The 16,471-nt window shown below is 38.8% G+C and overlaps 1 protein-coding gene and 1 long non-coding RNA gene across 5 annotated transcripts in view; one reads left to right on the top strand and one right to left on the bottom strand.

The window, feature by feature from the left end:
• Positions 1-6,893, bottom strand: part of LOC144287830 (uncharacterized) — a 31,019-nt gene extending 24,126 nt beyond the window's left edge. For 2 of the 3 annotated variants that reach the window (XR_013355585.1, XR_013355586.1), the window contains exons 1-2: positions 6,831-6,893; positions 2,335-2,445 (exon numbers count right to left, since the gene is read on the bottom strand). This is a non-coding gene — a long non-coding RNA (uncharacterized LOC144287830). Of the gene's footprint in view, positions 1-2,334; positions 2,446-6,515 lie in introns of all 3 variants that reach the window. The other variant, XR_013355587.1, reaches the window with a different exon arrangement.
• Positions 1-16,471, top strand: part of GPC6 (glypican 6) — a 1,085,955-nt gene that overhangs the window by 985,939 nt on the left and 83,545 nt on the right. For both annotated transcript variants that reach the window (XM_077855187.1, XM_077855188.1), the window contains exon 6: positions 12,540-12,683. In XM_077855187.1, the coding sequence (XP_077711313.1) occupies positions 12,540-12,683 (144 nt within the window). The remainder of the gene's footprint in view (positions 1-12,539; positions 12,684-16,471) is intronic.

Below are 16,471 nucleotides of genomic sequence, written 5' to 3'. Positions count from 1 at the left end.
AAATGCTTAGTATGGAACATACCCAATCAAAACCACTCTTACAGGTACAATATTTTAATTGCTGGTATTGAAAATGTCTCTGATGTGTAAATCCTAAAGAGTGTTGATTGGCTCTATGGTTTTGCTTCATCCATGATGGTCTTCCAGCTTATCTTCAGCATCTCAGATCAGAGGAGCAGTTGTGCAATACACACACCTGCACTTAACGGCACTTGTGCTTGGTGTTATTTTCAATGGCGGTGAATCATCCTGAAGGGAACACATATTTCCACCTGGCCTGGGACGTGGCATGGCATGGCACTAAAGAAATGGCTAATGAACAAAGCCTTCAAAAGGAAGGAGGCTGGAGGGATCAGTGGCATTGTATAAAGGCTGTCAGCAACTTACTCGACTCCCCACCTGGTGGTGGCACCAGTGCCAGCACAGCAAAAGGTTTTAAAGGAATGTCAGGGGCCTCTGCCCAATCTCACATTATTCTCACGTTAAGGGAATAATTGGCCTGCTGCAATGACAAGTGGTTCTGTTCCTTCTCCCTGATTTCTGAGAAAAAAAAAAAAAAAAAAAAGCAAATGGCCGTACTATTTATAAAGTTCTATTTCTATTTCTCCTTTAATTTTGTTTTTAAAAGAAAAGAGCAAATTCTCAATGATGCTTTGATTCAGAATTCTCAGAATAGTTTCTCTGGTTATTCAAATTTCAAAGTTTCTATTCTGCCCGTCAGCTCTTACTTATAATATTTCACTAAGCAACAGTGACCTCCTTGAAACATCTTTTATTCTTTGATTTCTCCATTTCTATACAGAAAACCAGAATCTGGTCTATTCCTGCTTGTGACATCACTGCATAACAGAGCCAGATTTTTTAGATGCTAGGTACAAAGAAAAGAAAGAAAAAAAAAGACACCTTTTTCTTATAAAGCAAAATGAAGGTTTGAGGAAAGTGCCTACGATGCATTTATAGGAAATGCATTTAAAGCAAACTAGTTTTAACTTTCCACCCATGTAAAAGAGATTTTTAAAAAATGTTTCCCCTTCCTTTTGATGATAAAGGGAAACTCCTGATTATCTCTAACCTTTGGAGATTTATCTTAAGATTTTCCTTCACTTTAACTTCAGGGCAAAAGATGAGAAGATTACCCTTAATGAAGCCTACTCAAGAATAGGTGATTGGAAGCCAATTCCATTTTTAACATTTAGTGTGTTCTTAGAAACAGAGGAAGATACCTTCTCACTCACCTGAAAGCCTTCTTCCAACATCCTCCTGCCTTAAGGAGGACTCCGTCAGAACCATGCTTCCCAGGGGCAGCGGAGGGTCGGGCTGCAGGAATTCAGTAGCCTGGCCTTCCCCACACACGGGTGTCCCCAGCTCTGAGCTCCTCCTTCTGCCCGGGGGTGCCATCCTGCTGGCTTTGGACAGGCATCGCCCTGGCCAGCCTATGTTTAAACTCATGGAGGAGCTACCTTTGTGTGTTTATGGCCACTTGTTCTGCCAGAAAGTTTTTTTTTTTTTTTAAGATTTTATCCATTTATTCATGAGAGACACAGAGAGAGAGAGGCAGAGACATATCTGCCAGAAATTTTTGAATTATATGGCACTCTGTCAGTCTTTTTCTTCTAAACACGTTTTGCATATCTTTTCTTTCGCTTTGTTATCCCAGAATATACCTCAAAACACCAGCCGCGTAACTTAGACGCCTTATAAAGTGAAAATCGATCATTTTTTTAATTTTATTTTTTATGCACATCACCTGTTAGCTGGACAAAATATCTTTAAAATATGGGACTTGGGGGGAAATGGGTAACAAAAAGAGCTTTTGTGCAGAGAGTGGGACCTCCTGGGACACAGCATTCTGACTTCACTACAGCAACAGGAGTAGCTTTCATCCCAAATCTCTCCTAGCCCAGTCTACTCTCCTGATCACACCTGTTTATCTGACGGTCTGCCACACACCTCCACCTGCCACCTCCAATAGTTCTGTCCAAAATTGCACTCGTTTCCTCCCTACAAATCCTCCTTCCCCAGGACTCTCTGGTCCAAACAGAGCCTCTCTGCCACACCTCATCCTATCCAGAAGCCCAGCTGACTCCTCAACTTCCCCTTCTCCTTTGCCCTCATGGTTGGTCCATGACAGACCCCACTGTCATGGGGTCCTTCTCAATCTCTTTTGAATCCATCCATAGCAGCCGCACCCCCGATTTTACCATCTCCCTCAGGGATTGCACCCTCCTAATTAATTCCTTGCCCTTGGTTTTGCCCCTCTCCTATCTATCCCTTATACTGTAACCAGAAGGATTGCTAAAAATGCAAATATGTTCACATTATTCCCCTGCTTACCAGCTTTCCATGGTTCCCTGTTGCCATTAGAGTGAAGCTGAGATGTAGCCCTGCATGATACTCTCCTTAGCCTGCCACCCCTCTCCAGGCCACTCTCACCACTCTCGCTGCCTGAAATTATCAAAGCAAATATTTATTGAGCATTGATTATCTGCCAAGCACCATACTAGATGCTGTGGAGGAAGTAGTGAATTAGACTAAGAGGCTGGGTCCTCCTAGATGTTTTAACATAGCAGATAAGAGAACCTCTGTATGTGCCAGATATACAAGACAGCCTTGGCTCAGAAGAACTCAGAAGAACCATCCTCTGTCACCTCCATGCTTTTGCCCATGATGTTTCTTCATCTTGCAACATCCTATCCTCTCCATTCCAAAACCAAATATACACCATTTGTCAGGCATTATTTATTATTTCTTCACTTCACTTCACTTCACTTCCAAGATTCAGTGGTGTCCTGCTTGCACAACCAGTTCTCAATCCAGTAAACATGATAGGTGGTAGTGTTTGCCAATTTCTGTTGTGTAAATATTCCCACCATGATGATTTTAAGCTACAATGTGATGTCACTGAACAGAGTAGCACACTACAATATGACTTTTCCCCCTTACTGATATAATTGACATAAATAACTTCAAGAGCATAGATAAGAGTAAATAATTAGGAAGTAATGAGTTTTGAGTATATATCACCTTTGTTTTCAGTATAATGTATATAATTTTAAGTTTATACAATTTAACTTTTAGTGATCACTGTTTAATGACTGGCTCGCAGATTTCCTGACAATTTAACCAGTGGTCTCGCAAGCCCATAAGAGCTAGTTCCAGCACACCATTGCTCTTCTAGGAAGCCTTCTCTCACCCTCCAAGTCTGGTTAGTTGCCCCTCATGGATGTCCTCATTGCATTTATCAGGATGTTATTACCTAGTTTCTTGTCAGAACTTTCATGAAGGCAGGGACATGTCGGTTGGAATATTCCCAGCACCTGCACCTGCCTATGGTGACACTCAATGAGTACTGGTTGAATGAATGATACAGAGCCAGGCTGTTTAAATTCACACATTCATGTAAATTCAGCAAAATGGGGACCCCTGGGTAGCTCAGTGTTTGAGCATCTACCTTAGGCTCAGGTCGTGATCCCTGGGTCCTGGGATCAAGTCTGGCATCAGGCTACCCGCTGGGAGCCTGCTTCTCCCTCTGCCTGTGTCTCTGCTTCTCTCAGTGTCTCTCATGAGTAAATAAATAAAATCTTTTTTTAAAAACTTCAGCAAATGATTTTAAAGAATTGCTTTAAAACTCATTTAAAAAAAGAGCATATGAAATAATCATTTAGCCAGGCCAAGAATTTAAGATTTCTCTTTCACCACATTCAAAATATGCTTTGTTCAATTCCTTGTAATTCCTCCGTACTCACCACTGGGGAGAAAATATCAAGGTATTCTGCTATTTAAGGAAAGCAAACCCTTCAAGGAAAAAAAAAATCATCTTCTCAAGCAAATGGAAAGAACTTCTTTTATTGAAGAAACAATTTTAAGATGTATGCAAAACATTTGAAAGATATGCTGGAACCAGGCTGCGTAAGCATCAGGAGTAAATTTTTAAAACCTTAAAACTGACATGGTAGCTGGCTTCTGAAAATTGAAGCCAGTGAAAAGCAGCCAAAGCTGAAACTGATGACTTGACTTAATTCAGTGTAACCCAGAATTCTCTTCACGGAGCCCTGAGCCCATCCAGGGACCCACATGGAATTTGCCAGAGGACTTGGCCAAGGGACCATTGTAATCAGTCTTTAAGGAAAGAAAAGCATGAGTCAGGGAGCAAAGAAAAAGAGAGGAAGAGAGAAGGAAAGAGAGAGAGGAGGATGGGAGGAGGAAAGAACACAGGAGAAGAGCAGATTTTTCTGAGACATTAGGATGAAAACCTGTTTTCTTAAAAAAAAAATCCATAAAAAAATTGGCAAACTAATAAAACAAAATAAAAACGAAAAACTCAATCTTTAAAATGTCAGCATCACGACTATCATAATGTATATCTAAAGAAAGAAGTTGTTATTAAAATTATCTAAGTTTATATTCGGGAAAATTCTTCATGGGTGGGATATTAGCAGAATGCTGTTAGGAACCAGAAAAAAAAAGTGTGAAATGAGGCTCTAGGGTGCCAGTTTAATCTTATATCATGGTGATGATGTAGCTTTACTTGCTATTTTAATGAAATGGAGTTTAAAAAACATTTTAACTTATTCACATCTATTTACTAGTAATGTGTGGACATCTCGTGCACACCCATTTCAGTCCATGTGTTTCACTTCCTCCCTGAGAAAGGGTCCCCAGCTCTGTGCTCAACCTAGACATTCGAGGACAGGGATACAAACAGTATGACCACAGCAATGGGTAGATGGTGCTGCTCACCATTTTCACAGGGTGGAGAAATCAGAAAGAGAGGCTTTGCAAACAGCCCAAGCTGTCTTCTACTTTGCTACAAGCAACAGCCATTGCTTGAGATGTGAGTCCAGTTATCTCCATTACTCATGGCTCTTAGCTCACCTATCAGCCATCAGAGAGCCAAGCCTGACTATTTTATGCACAGGGTCCTCAGCTCTCTAATTGGCTTTTCAAGCACAGTGGGTAGCTATTATCAAATGATCAAGAAACAGGATTTTTTGGGTTCTATTTATCAGTTTAAACAAGGTTGTTGATTTGGTTTTGCTTTGAATTGGCACAGGAAGCGGAGTAAGGGAAATAGCAAATGAGTTCTTTACACAGATGCATGATTCATTGCTTTTTCTGAAGCATAAGGAAGAAATGTTAAATTGATTTTGAAGAGGTAACTGATTCTTTGCAATAAAATATATAAAACACATAGTACAGTGTCTGGCCCATTGTGGACATTAAGCAAGTGTTAATTCTCTTTTCTTTCTCATCTTGCCTTACACAAATCTATCTGCTAACTGCCTTCCATAAATGTTTGCAAAAGGAAGAAATTATAACTAAAAATTTCACTTATCTGTAGTCTTTCACTTTCAATTTTTTTTTTTTTTACAAAAAAGCACATACTATGCGCTAGGAACTCTTATAGACTCTGGAATTTAGCAATAGCAATAAAAAAATGGAGAAATCCAATTCTTCATGAAAAATTATTCATGCATCACCCTGCATAATCCATAGATTTGATTTTTTATTCATTATTGGGCTATCTAATTACAGATGACTTCGGTTGAAATAATACATCTCTATACCTCATAGTTCAATGTCTTTGCAAAGCATCATATCATTTTATCTTCTCAGCCGCCATGAGGACTGGGGAAAACATGTTATCCCAAGGTCACACAGGCTTAAGGAGAAAGTCTAAAGGTAGTACTACAGGCTTTTATTTTTTTTATTTTTTAAAGATTTTATTTATTTATTCATGAGAGACACAGAGAGAGGCAGAGACACAGGCAGAGGGAGAAGCAGGCTCCATGCAGGGAGCCCAAGATGGGACTCGATCCTGGGTCTTTAGGATCACACCCCGGGCCAAAGGCAGCGCTAAATCACTAAGCCACCAGGGCTGCCCGTATTCCAGGCTTTTAGACACTTGTTCGTGACCTTTCTCTTATGCCACAGCTGTCTTTCATGAAAACAATGGCCAAAATACATAGGGAGCTGATGCAGATATGATAGCTTCTGTTTCCTTGGGAACGAACAAAATAGATTGGAATTCCCCAAGTGGTCATCTGACAAATAGTTCATTCATTAACACTGTAATATAAATTAGAATCTAATAAGTAAATAAAACATTACTTACTCTCAAAATATCAAGTCCAGTTAAATCTAGGTAGCATTAACTGCCACCCAAGTTAATATAAAAGATTAGAGTTCTATTTGCAAATTTCAAAACGATATATGGGAATAGCAACATCCCGCCACAATAAGAACCCACTGAGTAGAAAGTGAAAATATAGAATTTTTTTTAAAACACAGGAGCCGAGACAGGACTGATCTGCAGCCACTGCTTATCAAGTCACCAGTAATGACTTTTGTGAATGTATAATCAACCTGTGGAAGACAAAGAGATATAGGTGTAAAGCTACACGTGCTCCTGAAAAAGTGCACACCAGATTGTTTTATTTGAAGGGAACTATGTTAAGATGCTGAGATATTCTTAAAGGAAAATGTCTTATATTTAAAAACCTAAGACACAGTACCTGTTATCACCACACCTTCCTCTCTTTCTTGCCTCTCCGAAACAATAAAATGTCTCTCCTTTCAGAACTTTGTATCTTTCATGGCAGCTTCTTTAATCTCAGAATGCCAGCAAACTTCTGAGACATCATTTTAGTAATCCTCTTACGAGAGAGAATTCACGAGCCAGATATCTTCCCCAAATCCACAGGTTTTGCAAGCCCACTAAGCGGGAAAGATAACTTCATTGTGTATTTGCAGCATCTGTCTGCATTGGGACTGCTAAATACTTTGCCAAATTACAGTGAGTGGTCCCCCCTTACCCATGGTTTCAGTACCTGTGGTCAAACGTGATCTGAGAGCAGATGATCTTCCTTCTGATGTACCTTCCTCATCAGGAGGTCACCAGTAGTCTAACGCCATGTCATAATGCCTATGTCATCACCTCCCTTCATCTCTTGTAGGCATTTATCATCTCACCTCATCACAAGAAAAAGAGTGAGCACAGTAACAGTAAGATATTTAGAGAGAGAGAGAGACCACATTCACATAACTTTTATTATGGTATTTTGCTATAATTGTTCAATTTTATTGTCTTCTATTGTTTCTCTCTTTATGTGCCTAATTTATAAATTAAACTTTATCATAAGTATGTATGTATAGGGAAAAAACATAGTATACATAGGATTTGGTATTATTTATGGTTTCAGGCATCCACTAGGGGTCTTGAAACATATCCCCCATGGATAAGGGAAGGACCACTGTATCTAATTATTTCTTACAACATCCCTTGGAGAAAGATAGGCAGAGGATAATACTCATTCTATTTCTCCAAGGAATAAAAGCTAATGATTTGTTCCTACAATGAGATGGCTTGCCTACAACCGTGTTCTTTCGAAACTTCTGTTCTATTGTAAAGAACAGAACTTTAGTGTCTTAAAAATAGTATTTCTTCTCTTGATTTAAAGGTAGTGGAGGGTACATGCACTGTTGGCCAGAATAGAAGTTGGTGCAGCCACTACAGACAGTACAGGGGTTTCTTAAAAAATTAAAAATAGAATGACCGTGCAATCTAGGAATTTCACTTCCAGGTATTTATGCAAAGAAAACAAAAATACTAATTTGAAAATATATATGTACCTCTACGTTCATTGCAGCACAAGGGCTAAGATATGAAAGTAACCTAAGTGTTCATCAATAGATTAATAGATACAAAAAATGTGAGATATATATATATATCATGAAATATTGCTCACCCATTGGAAAGAATGAGATCTTGCATTTACTGCAGCATGGATGAATCTAGAGGGATTATGCTAAGTGACAGGGAAAGACAAATCATATGATTTCACTTATATGTGTGATCTAGAAAACAACAGGAACAGACCGATACAGAGAACAAATATAGTTGCCAAAAGGAAGGTGGGTGTAACAGGTGAAAGGGATTACGATGGACAGATGCCCAGATATAAAATGAGTAAGTCCCAGGGATGTAAAGTACTGCACAGGGAATAGAGTCAATAATATTGTAATAACTTCCTATAGTGACAGATGGTGACTAGACGACATCTTGAGGTGATCATTTTGTAATGTATAAGAATATCGAATCACTATGTTGTACACCTGAACCTAATATAATGATGTATGTCAAATATAATTCAATTTTAAAACATTGTTTTATCAAAAAAAAAAAAAAAAAAGGTAGCGGAGGTTAGAATGGATTCACAAACACCTCTAAGTCAATGCATCTGAAAGCATTACATCTGAATCACTTCTCTTATTCAGCTAGAGCAGACTTCACAGGTTATGTTCCCTGCAACACCCATCCGGTGAAAACCTCCTACACCCTCTGAGGAGCCTGTGGCCCAATTGGGAAATCCTGCAGATGACCTCCTCCCTTTTGATGAGTCAGAACACACATTCACATGACAAAGTCTTGCCAAGATCCCTAATTTCACTTTGACAGCATGGAATTTATTGCATATATAGCAACTGTTAACAACCCTTGGAAACTGGAAACATTGAAGCAACAGCAGCCCAGACATTTTTTCCCCCACAAATCTCCTTACTCAGAAAATAAAACTTCTAGAAAGAAAACAATTGTAGAATCATGTAAGTGACTGATTATTGTCAAGCACTTATTTTTTCCAGGCACTGGCTTCTGTTTTCCTGCCTTATATACTGCATTTTATCATCACAGCCTATCTGGATGGTGAATAATGTTATTATTCTCATCTGACATAGGAGGAGACTAAAGTTCAGGGAGCACCCTGAGTGTTGGCAAGGCACAGGAATGTCCTCAGCCCCATCTGCCCCCATCTACATACTTCCCTTGGTTAAGTGCAACAAGGCTTTAAAAACCACCTTAGGCTAGTGACCCAGATCTACATCTCCAGCCTTGACCGCTTCTCAGGATAGAATCTTGATCTGCTGATTCTCATGTAAGCTAACCTCATTTTACCTCTCACTTAACTGGCCCACATTATCCTCATCTGTTTCTTTCCTATTCAAAATCTAATATATCGGGGTGCTCCGACCACCAGGAAAAAGGCTTATTGGACATTATAGTAACATGGCCCTAGGCCTCCTGAGCCAAAGAACTTTGTCTTAACTGCTGCTATAGCAGGACACCTGGGTGGCTCAGTGGTTGAACGTCTGCCTTTGGTTCAGGTAATGATCCTGGGGTCCTGGGATCGAGTCCCACATTGGACTCCCAGTAAAGCTGACTTCTGTCTCTGCCTCTCTCTGTGTGTCTCTCATGAATAAATAAATAAAATCTTTTTTTTTTTTTTTTAAAAAAGAAACTGCTGCTATAGTAAGTTCAGAAAATGGTCTCAGATGGTCAAAGTGTCCTGTACAAGAATTCCTTTTGTCAACCACCCCATGAACCCCATGTTTTAAAAACATGTTGTCTAACTAACAGATTGCATGTATTAAAAATGAAATCAGGGGCACCTAGGTGGCTTAGCTGCTTAAGCGTCTGCCTTTGGCTCAGATCATGACCTCAGGGTCCTGGGATTGAGCCCTGGGTCAGGCTCCCTGCTGGGGAGGGGGGGATATCTGCCTCTCCTTCACCCTTTGCCCTCCCCCACCACAACTCATCTGTGTTTTCTCTCTCTGTCTCATATAAATAAATAAAATCGTCTTAAAAAATGAAATCATTGATTTTCCCTTTGTAACTCATCTAAATAATATGATGGATATATGTCAATGAGAATCAGACAAGGGTTTCCCATCATTCCTGACAGGGTGCGTGGGTGCTTCAGTCTCCTTTGCAACTATTCCCTACAGGTTTTGTGAAGTTCCGAAAAACAACTCTTGATCCCTAGGCATGGCATTTCCACACGGAAGGACTTCTTTATGACCATTCCTTTTTTTCTAAGGGTAAAATAGAATCTGTTGAAGGACTTCAAGATTCATATCCTGACCTATTATGACAGATTTTTCTGTACGTCTCCAGCTGATTATGGGGTGACATGTTTCCATAATAATTACAAGTCAGAGCTCTCTTCCGTTTGGATCATACTCTCAGCAGTTTCTGCGCTGAAGCCACCTTAAATCCAAACCTGATACAAATAACAGAAAGCGAGGAGGCTATGTGGACTTACTCATGTTCTATTATTATAATTAACACTCTTAAAAGACAAAAAAAAAAATCAAACAAGTGGTAAGGTTTTCTCTTATGATGAGGTATCTCCCCCTAGGGCCCTAATATTCTTTCAGGGCATTTCTTGTTCCTTTGATTTAATTTAAACCAGTGAGCCAGATTTTTCCCAAAGGGCAAATTAAGAAGATCTGTTAACCCTTTCAGTGCTGGGCCTCAAGAAATCCCAGCAAGGCGATTAGCATTGTTTTGCCTTAGGCCTTACACTTTCTAAAAGTCAGCTGTCATATTCGGAGCAATCCAAAATAGCACACTCAACAAAACCCGCCAGCTTTGGAAATGTTAATACCCTCCATCAGCAATGACCTTGCCACTGGGAGGTGATTTAGGCACGAGGGAGGAGAGGGCCCACTATCTTTATCACACTGGTTTACACCATCAACTTCAGAAATTGTGCGAAAGAAGAATCAATAGTGTGTTAAGACCAATCTCAAAGAATGCCAAGACAAAGTGCTCCTGCTCTGCAAAATGCTGAGTTGAAGGAGAACTTTTGAATACGACAAAAGAGAAATTAACTGTAGTGGTAAAACTGAATAAATTGTGTCTCGAGATGGAATTTGTCATTGGGAATGGCATTCGAGGGCTCTCTGTGTACCTCAGTGGAATCCCATAATATGCCTGATGAAAAATGCTTATTTTAGAGTAAAGCAGACTCACAGAACAAAACTGATAGGCATGCATGCTAAACATACACATGCAGGTTAAAAATTAGCTGAAGTAAATAATCCCAGAAAGTTTACAAAAATAAGTATCTAGGAGTGCAATCACCTCCTGTGCAAAAATTGAAGAAACATCAAATTCAACTTATCAAAACTTTCTGAAAATATGACTATAGTTTGTGTAATTCTAGTAAACGTATTAGCTCTTGATAACTAGCAGAGTAGGAAGCTTCTAAATACAGCCAAGGAAGCATCCCCAGCCGACCCTGAGTGAAGTCACCATGGTGGGAAAGAGCTGCCTGCTCCAACCCTAAGGTCATTACAATGAAATGTTTGATTTCCCGCAGCAAACCTAACTGGGACACGAACAGCTGTCAACAACAAAATTAGAGGGAACTGTCATTATAAGGATTTTACCACATTGGCTTGTCCTATTTCCACACCTTTGCTCCTGAGAGCGTTTTCAAAGAACTCTTCCAGTACAGGTTTTCCTTATTCAAAGAGGGGGGCACTCAGGTTTCTTGGCCTTATATGCTCTGCACAAAATACATTTGTCACCCTAACAGGAATCCCACCACGGATATTTACTCAATGCCAAATTCAAATACATGAAAATGTCTTGGTCACAATTCACTTACTGCTAAAATCATCCTGTGATGTAACTATTACAACTCCTATTTTTAGTGCAGTTGGGGTTCATTATTTATGGTAATTATGTTTCATAAAGTAGCTGCAAATACTGAATTTGCAAATACCGAACTGCTGGAAACACAGGGCTAGGCTCCTGCAAGAGCTTTTAGTCACCTTTTTGTCAACCAACCAAGACTCAGGCTACATGTATTTCTCCTTAAAGACACCTTACTTAATATCTACTGTTGATTCATTCATATTGAGCTCAAGTACACTAGAACTTATGCCTGAACCAAGTGTACCTAATACATATATTTTCTCCATATGGCACATCACAGCCACTTGTGCTCAGGATTGCCAGCCAGCCCTTCAGCACTGAGCTTCGGGGCCTTTTTCCTTTTTTGTTTTGTTTTGTTTGTTTGTTTGTTTGTTTTAGATTTTTATTTACTTATTCATGAGAGACACAGAGAGAGAGGCGGAGGCATAGGCAGAAGGAGAAGCAGGCTCGCCTTAGGGAGGCCGATGTGGGACTCGATCCCAGAACCCCAGGATCACGATTTGAGCCAAAGGCAGATGCTCAACCACTGAACCACTCAGGCATCCCCTTGCGGACCATTTTAAACAGGGAAATTGCCAAGTAAAAGCACAAGCATGTGAAAAACAGGGCACTAAATAGGCCATGGAAAGGACACTTGTTTTCAGCATGGGAGCTGAAACATGTCACTTTGTTTAGCTTCAGCTGGGAACACGAACGTACAGCCAGTCAAGTCCACATCTACAGAAGCGTGTGACTATTGATTTGGGGCTTGCAGAGTAATTTTAGCAAGTAGGCAAATTCACAAATACAGAATCTGGAAATAATTAAGACTGGCTATATATGTTGAAAAAAAGAGTCAAGGAATACAGTCAGATACCCCAACTAGTCCGTTCTTCCTGTTATATTAGCAATTGTTGTTTAAATTTAGAGATTTGAATTTTTTGGAGGTAGGAGTCCCATGAAAAATGGGAAAGCCATTGCATTGCCTGCTTCTGCACCATGATCTTAGGAAGCAACTCACTGTGTAACTTTCTTGACCTTTCAATGGTTCTTCTAGGTCTTTCAGGGGTGTGGCCAACCCAAACCTGCTCCAGCCCTCCGATCTGCTCGCTCAGCTCCTGAAAATTTTAATACGAGGTTCAGGCCTTACAATCCCGAGGAGAGACCCACGACTGCTGCAGGCACGAGCTTGGACCGGCTGGTGAGTTCTCTTGGATTGATGGCCATTGTGGGCACTTTCTGTTATCGAGGTTATTCTTCAGGAAATGTGATGGGACTCTGAAAAAGTTGGTTGTAAAAGTCATCTCATTCTTATATCTGCTCCTGGTCTTAATTAGAATATTGAAAAATAATGAGATCTTCCTTTTAGGCCATGAATTAGATTATTTAAGGCATCTTATCACTATTAATCCACTCATGCAGTGGCCAAATCTTCAACTTCATACTTCTTCGGAAATATTAATCTGAAGACTAAGTTACTATATCTTCCAGAGATATAATTACAATAGTACATTTCTTAGTCACCTGCTTCTGTTATTTATTCAGTTATGATACACTGTGATTTTATTGTGCCTTCTTGTGTGTAAAATTTTCTGTTTGAAAGACCTTAGCGAGAACCCCTAAGTCAATGTTACTACCATTTTTTTTCTTTTTTGTGTGTCTTTTAAAAGTCGGAAGCCTTAAGCATAGCCACTCTTTGATCCACTGAAATGTGTGTCAGGGGACCAGAATGATATCTAGCAGCAGAGCAATTTACTTGGAGAATACAACCATAAACACAGTAAACACAATTTTTTAATGTGTTTTAAAAATCAAATTTTGCTATAAAAAATTAAAAGCTCATAATTTCAAAGAAATACTGCCCGATTATTTTCAATGCGATTTATAGCACTATAAACAATTTATATACCTGCACTCTTAGTGCTGTTAATATTGCCTTGCCAATTATCTTGATGTAAAATTAACAGATAAAAACCTTAAGAACCTAAAATACTTGAACCACATCTGATTGTATCATATAAACTCAGATCTCAAGGGTTTCTGGTTATGAAAATACTTTTATTAGTCACTGTGATAAATTACTTTATCACTTTAGTTAATATCCTTCCACAATGCAGGACGCATAAGATTAAATTGGTTGAGTTTGGCCTCCATGTAAGTACATCTCAGCATCTCTGCCTATAAAAATCAAATGTACTTATGACATAAAGGCCTATCCACGAAAAGCCAAACTGAAGGGGTAAGTGGAGTCATTAGCCGCTAAATTATGTTATAAATTTATCACTGTTTATTAGCAAATAAAACCCCTCTTGGGTGTAGTTTCCAAAAAAGGAATCATGTGGGTATTGCTTCAACCTTCTATTTTACCTTGGTAATTTCTATTATGTATTCACAGTTTTGGGGAGAGTTTAAAAGTAATCACCTTATTTCTTTTAAACAACCAATTAGATTCCCCTGAACAACTAGCCAGTTGTTTTAAACAAATGATGGTTGTCATGAGATTACATTGCTTGAGGTTTTACTTTACAAACTCCTTTGTATATTAATATCCTTTTACCCAAAGCATAAATGGTGAGTATGGATTTGTGTTCTCTCCGTCTCTCTCTCCCTCTTTGTTGTTGTTGTTGTTTTTGGTTTTCTATTTTAGTTGGCTCTAACTTAGTTATTGGGATAATTCACGCTTTTCAGAATTTTCATAAATTCTAATTTAAGAGCTGGGGCACAGTGCAAGACGAGTAAGTCCTAGCTATCTGCTGTACAACATTGTGCCTCTAGATAACAATCCTGTTTTGTGCACTTAAAAATCTGTTAAGAGATAGCTCTCATATTAAGTGTTCCTACCACAGTAAAGTAAAATTTAAAAACAATTTAGATGCATTATGCACTTAGTTAAAATTGCATTGAATCAATATAATGATATCTATGACTACTAATTAATGTTTTTCCCTTTGAAACAGAAGCATAGTTTTCTCTCCTCTCCAGGAGAAATAAACACACACACACACACACACACACACACACACTCAAATGGGAAGTAGAGCAGAAAAATATTTTTCTCAAGACAGCAGTATGTATGCAATTTAGCACAACCTAAATAAAGCATCAGTGCTTTGAGATTTTCACATGATGTATAATATCTGATAGATAAGGAAATTGGAATTTGAATCTTCTTTTATAAAGGAAATTTATTGCTGATCTTCAAAATGCCCCAAATATAAACGTCTTGAAGACTATTGGTGAATAGCCAACTGATTTAGGCTCTTCTATTTTTCTACACCCCCCAAAATATATTCAATCAATTTTCTCCCGAAAAAAGTAAGTAATGGTTAATCATATGATCATGGGTAAAAACCAAGGACCAGACTGAGTGCGTAGGGGTCAGATTCAGTGCACAGGCATTTAAATCTAAGTCAGTTTTATTCTATAAAGTACCAACACATGGTACTTACTTCCTCATAAGTGTGACCTCAGGCTCTGTATGAGAGAACGGAAGATTTATTAATGTTTTATTGGATTAAATTCCCAAATTGTAGGAATTAGTGATTTGTAATTCACAGCCAGCCCTAAATCATCAACCTGGAGCCGCTTCCCTAGTCCCAAAGGGCAAGGAGCTGTTTCCACATCAAAAGGAACTGCATACACCAGGTTATTCTTGAGAAACACAAACTAGGCCCAAAGCTAACTACCATTAGAATCTTCTTTTGCAGCCCCCGCCCCCCCCCCCCCCCCCCGCCCCACCGCCAAGGCTTTCTTCCCTTTGAGGGCTCTGTGTATTTCTGAATAGTAGAAAAGTAAAGCAGTTACCTTAGACCAACTGTTTATTTGACACCTTATATGTCAAAAGTCAGACAAAATCATCTTCAAGATACTGGCATTGATGAACTCTCTTGATGGGTCTGCCATATATTACAGCCTATTTTGACTATTTATAAACAAGTCTCGTGTTACCTACTCCTGTTTTAATTTTCTCCTAAAGAGATGTTTCCTGAATATTTATAAGAAGCATGTGTCCAAAAAAAGAGGGATAATTGGAAAAGACTTCCCTTAACTTCTCCAAGTGTTTCAGCAGAGAAAACGCTTCAAGGACAGCATCAAAAAAATATCCCAGTCACCCCACAGCTTTTGCCAAAGTGAAAATAACTAAACTGTAAAGCTCTTGGGGCGTTGCTTCTTACTACACTTAAAATGAGTACCTGTGTTAATCAACTTTGGAATCTTTCAGTCAGTGTTTTTATGTCAGTTATTGTAAAGCTATGTTTTATGTGAACTAGTAATTATGGGGTTTGTTTTAGAAATAAAGCTCCTAACCCCAACTTGGGCAAATTGTTGCTAGAACTTGCATAAAATAATTAAAGGTAAACTCTTTCTTAAAATACATCAATATCATCATTTAACCTCTATTAAATTCTTTTATATCACTAGGAAGCTATTCCCGTTGTTCCTCTAAAGATATATGGGCATAAAAATCAGTTTAGGTAGTGGCTTTCAGACATACTACCCTAAGTTTTTTTTTTTTTTTTTTATCATCCAATAATGAATGAATACATTTGTATAGACTCAGCTGCTGATGAAAAGCTGACTCATCAAAGACTAGCACAGTCCTTCCTGCCAGCAGCCTGGTTTGTTGAAGATACAAATGCCATCAAGTATTTTGGTTAACAAATATTTCTTTCCTGTTACCAACACCCACCCTAGTGGCCCTCTGTCTCTGCCTACTTTTGCTGATTTTCAAGTAAAAAACCAGAAGTGATTATTTGCAGAAGATTGATTTTCTTCCTTGTTTTCTTAAATTTATACTTCATGCATTCTCTTACATAATTTAACATGAAACTATGATTTTTTTTTTATGGAAACCTCCACTGGAATGTCACTGGAAGTACAGATTGTAAAAGTACATGAACCTAAAAGAGTTTGGTTCTGAAGATCTCAGAACAGAGATATTTCAGATTATCCTCTGTGGAAGACAATCAGTCATACAGTTCAGACAGT

The sequence above is a fragment of the Canis aureus genome, chromosome 17 (assembly GCF_053574225.1).
Source record: "Canis aureus isolate CA01 chromosome 17, VMU_Caureus_v.1.0, whole genome shotgun sequence".
Classification (NCBI taxonomy): domain Eukaryota; kingdom Metazoa; phylum Chordata; class Mammalia; order Carnivora; family Canidae; genus Canis; species Canis aureus.
This window is presented reverse-complemented; position numbering and strand designations above follow the sequence as displayed.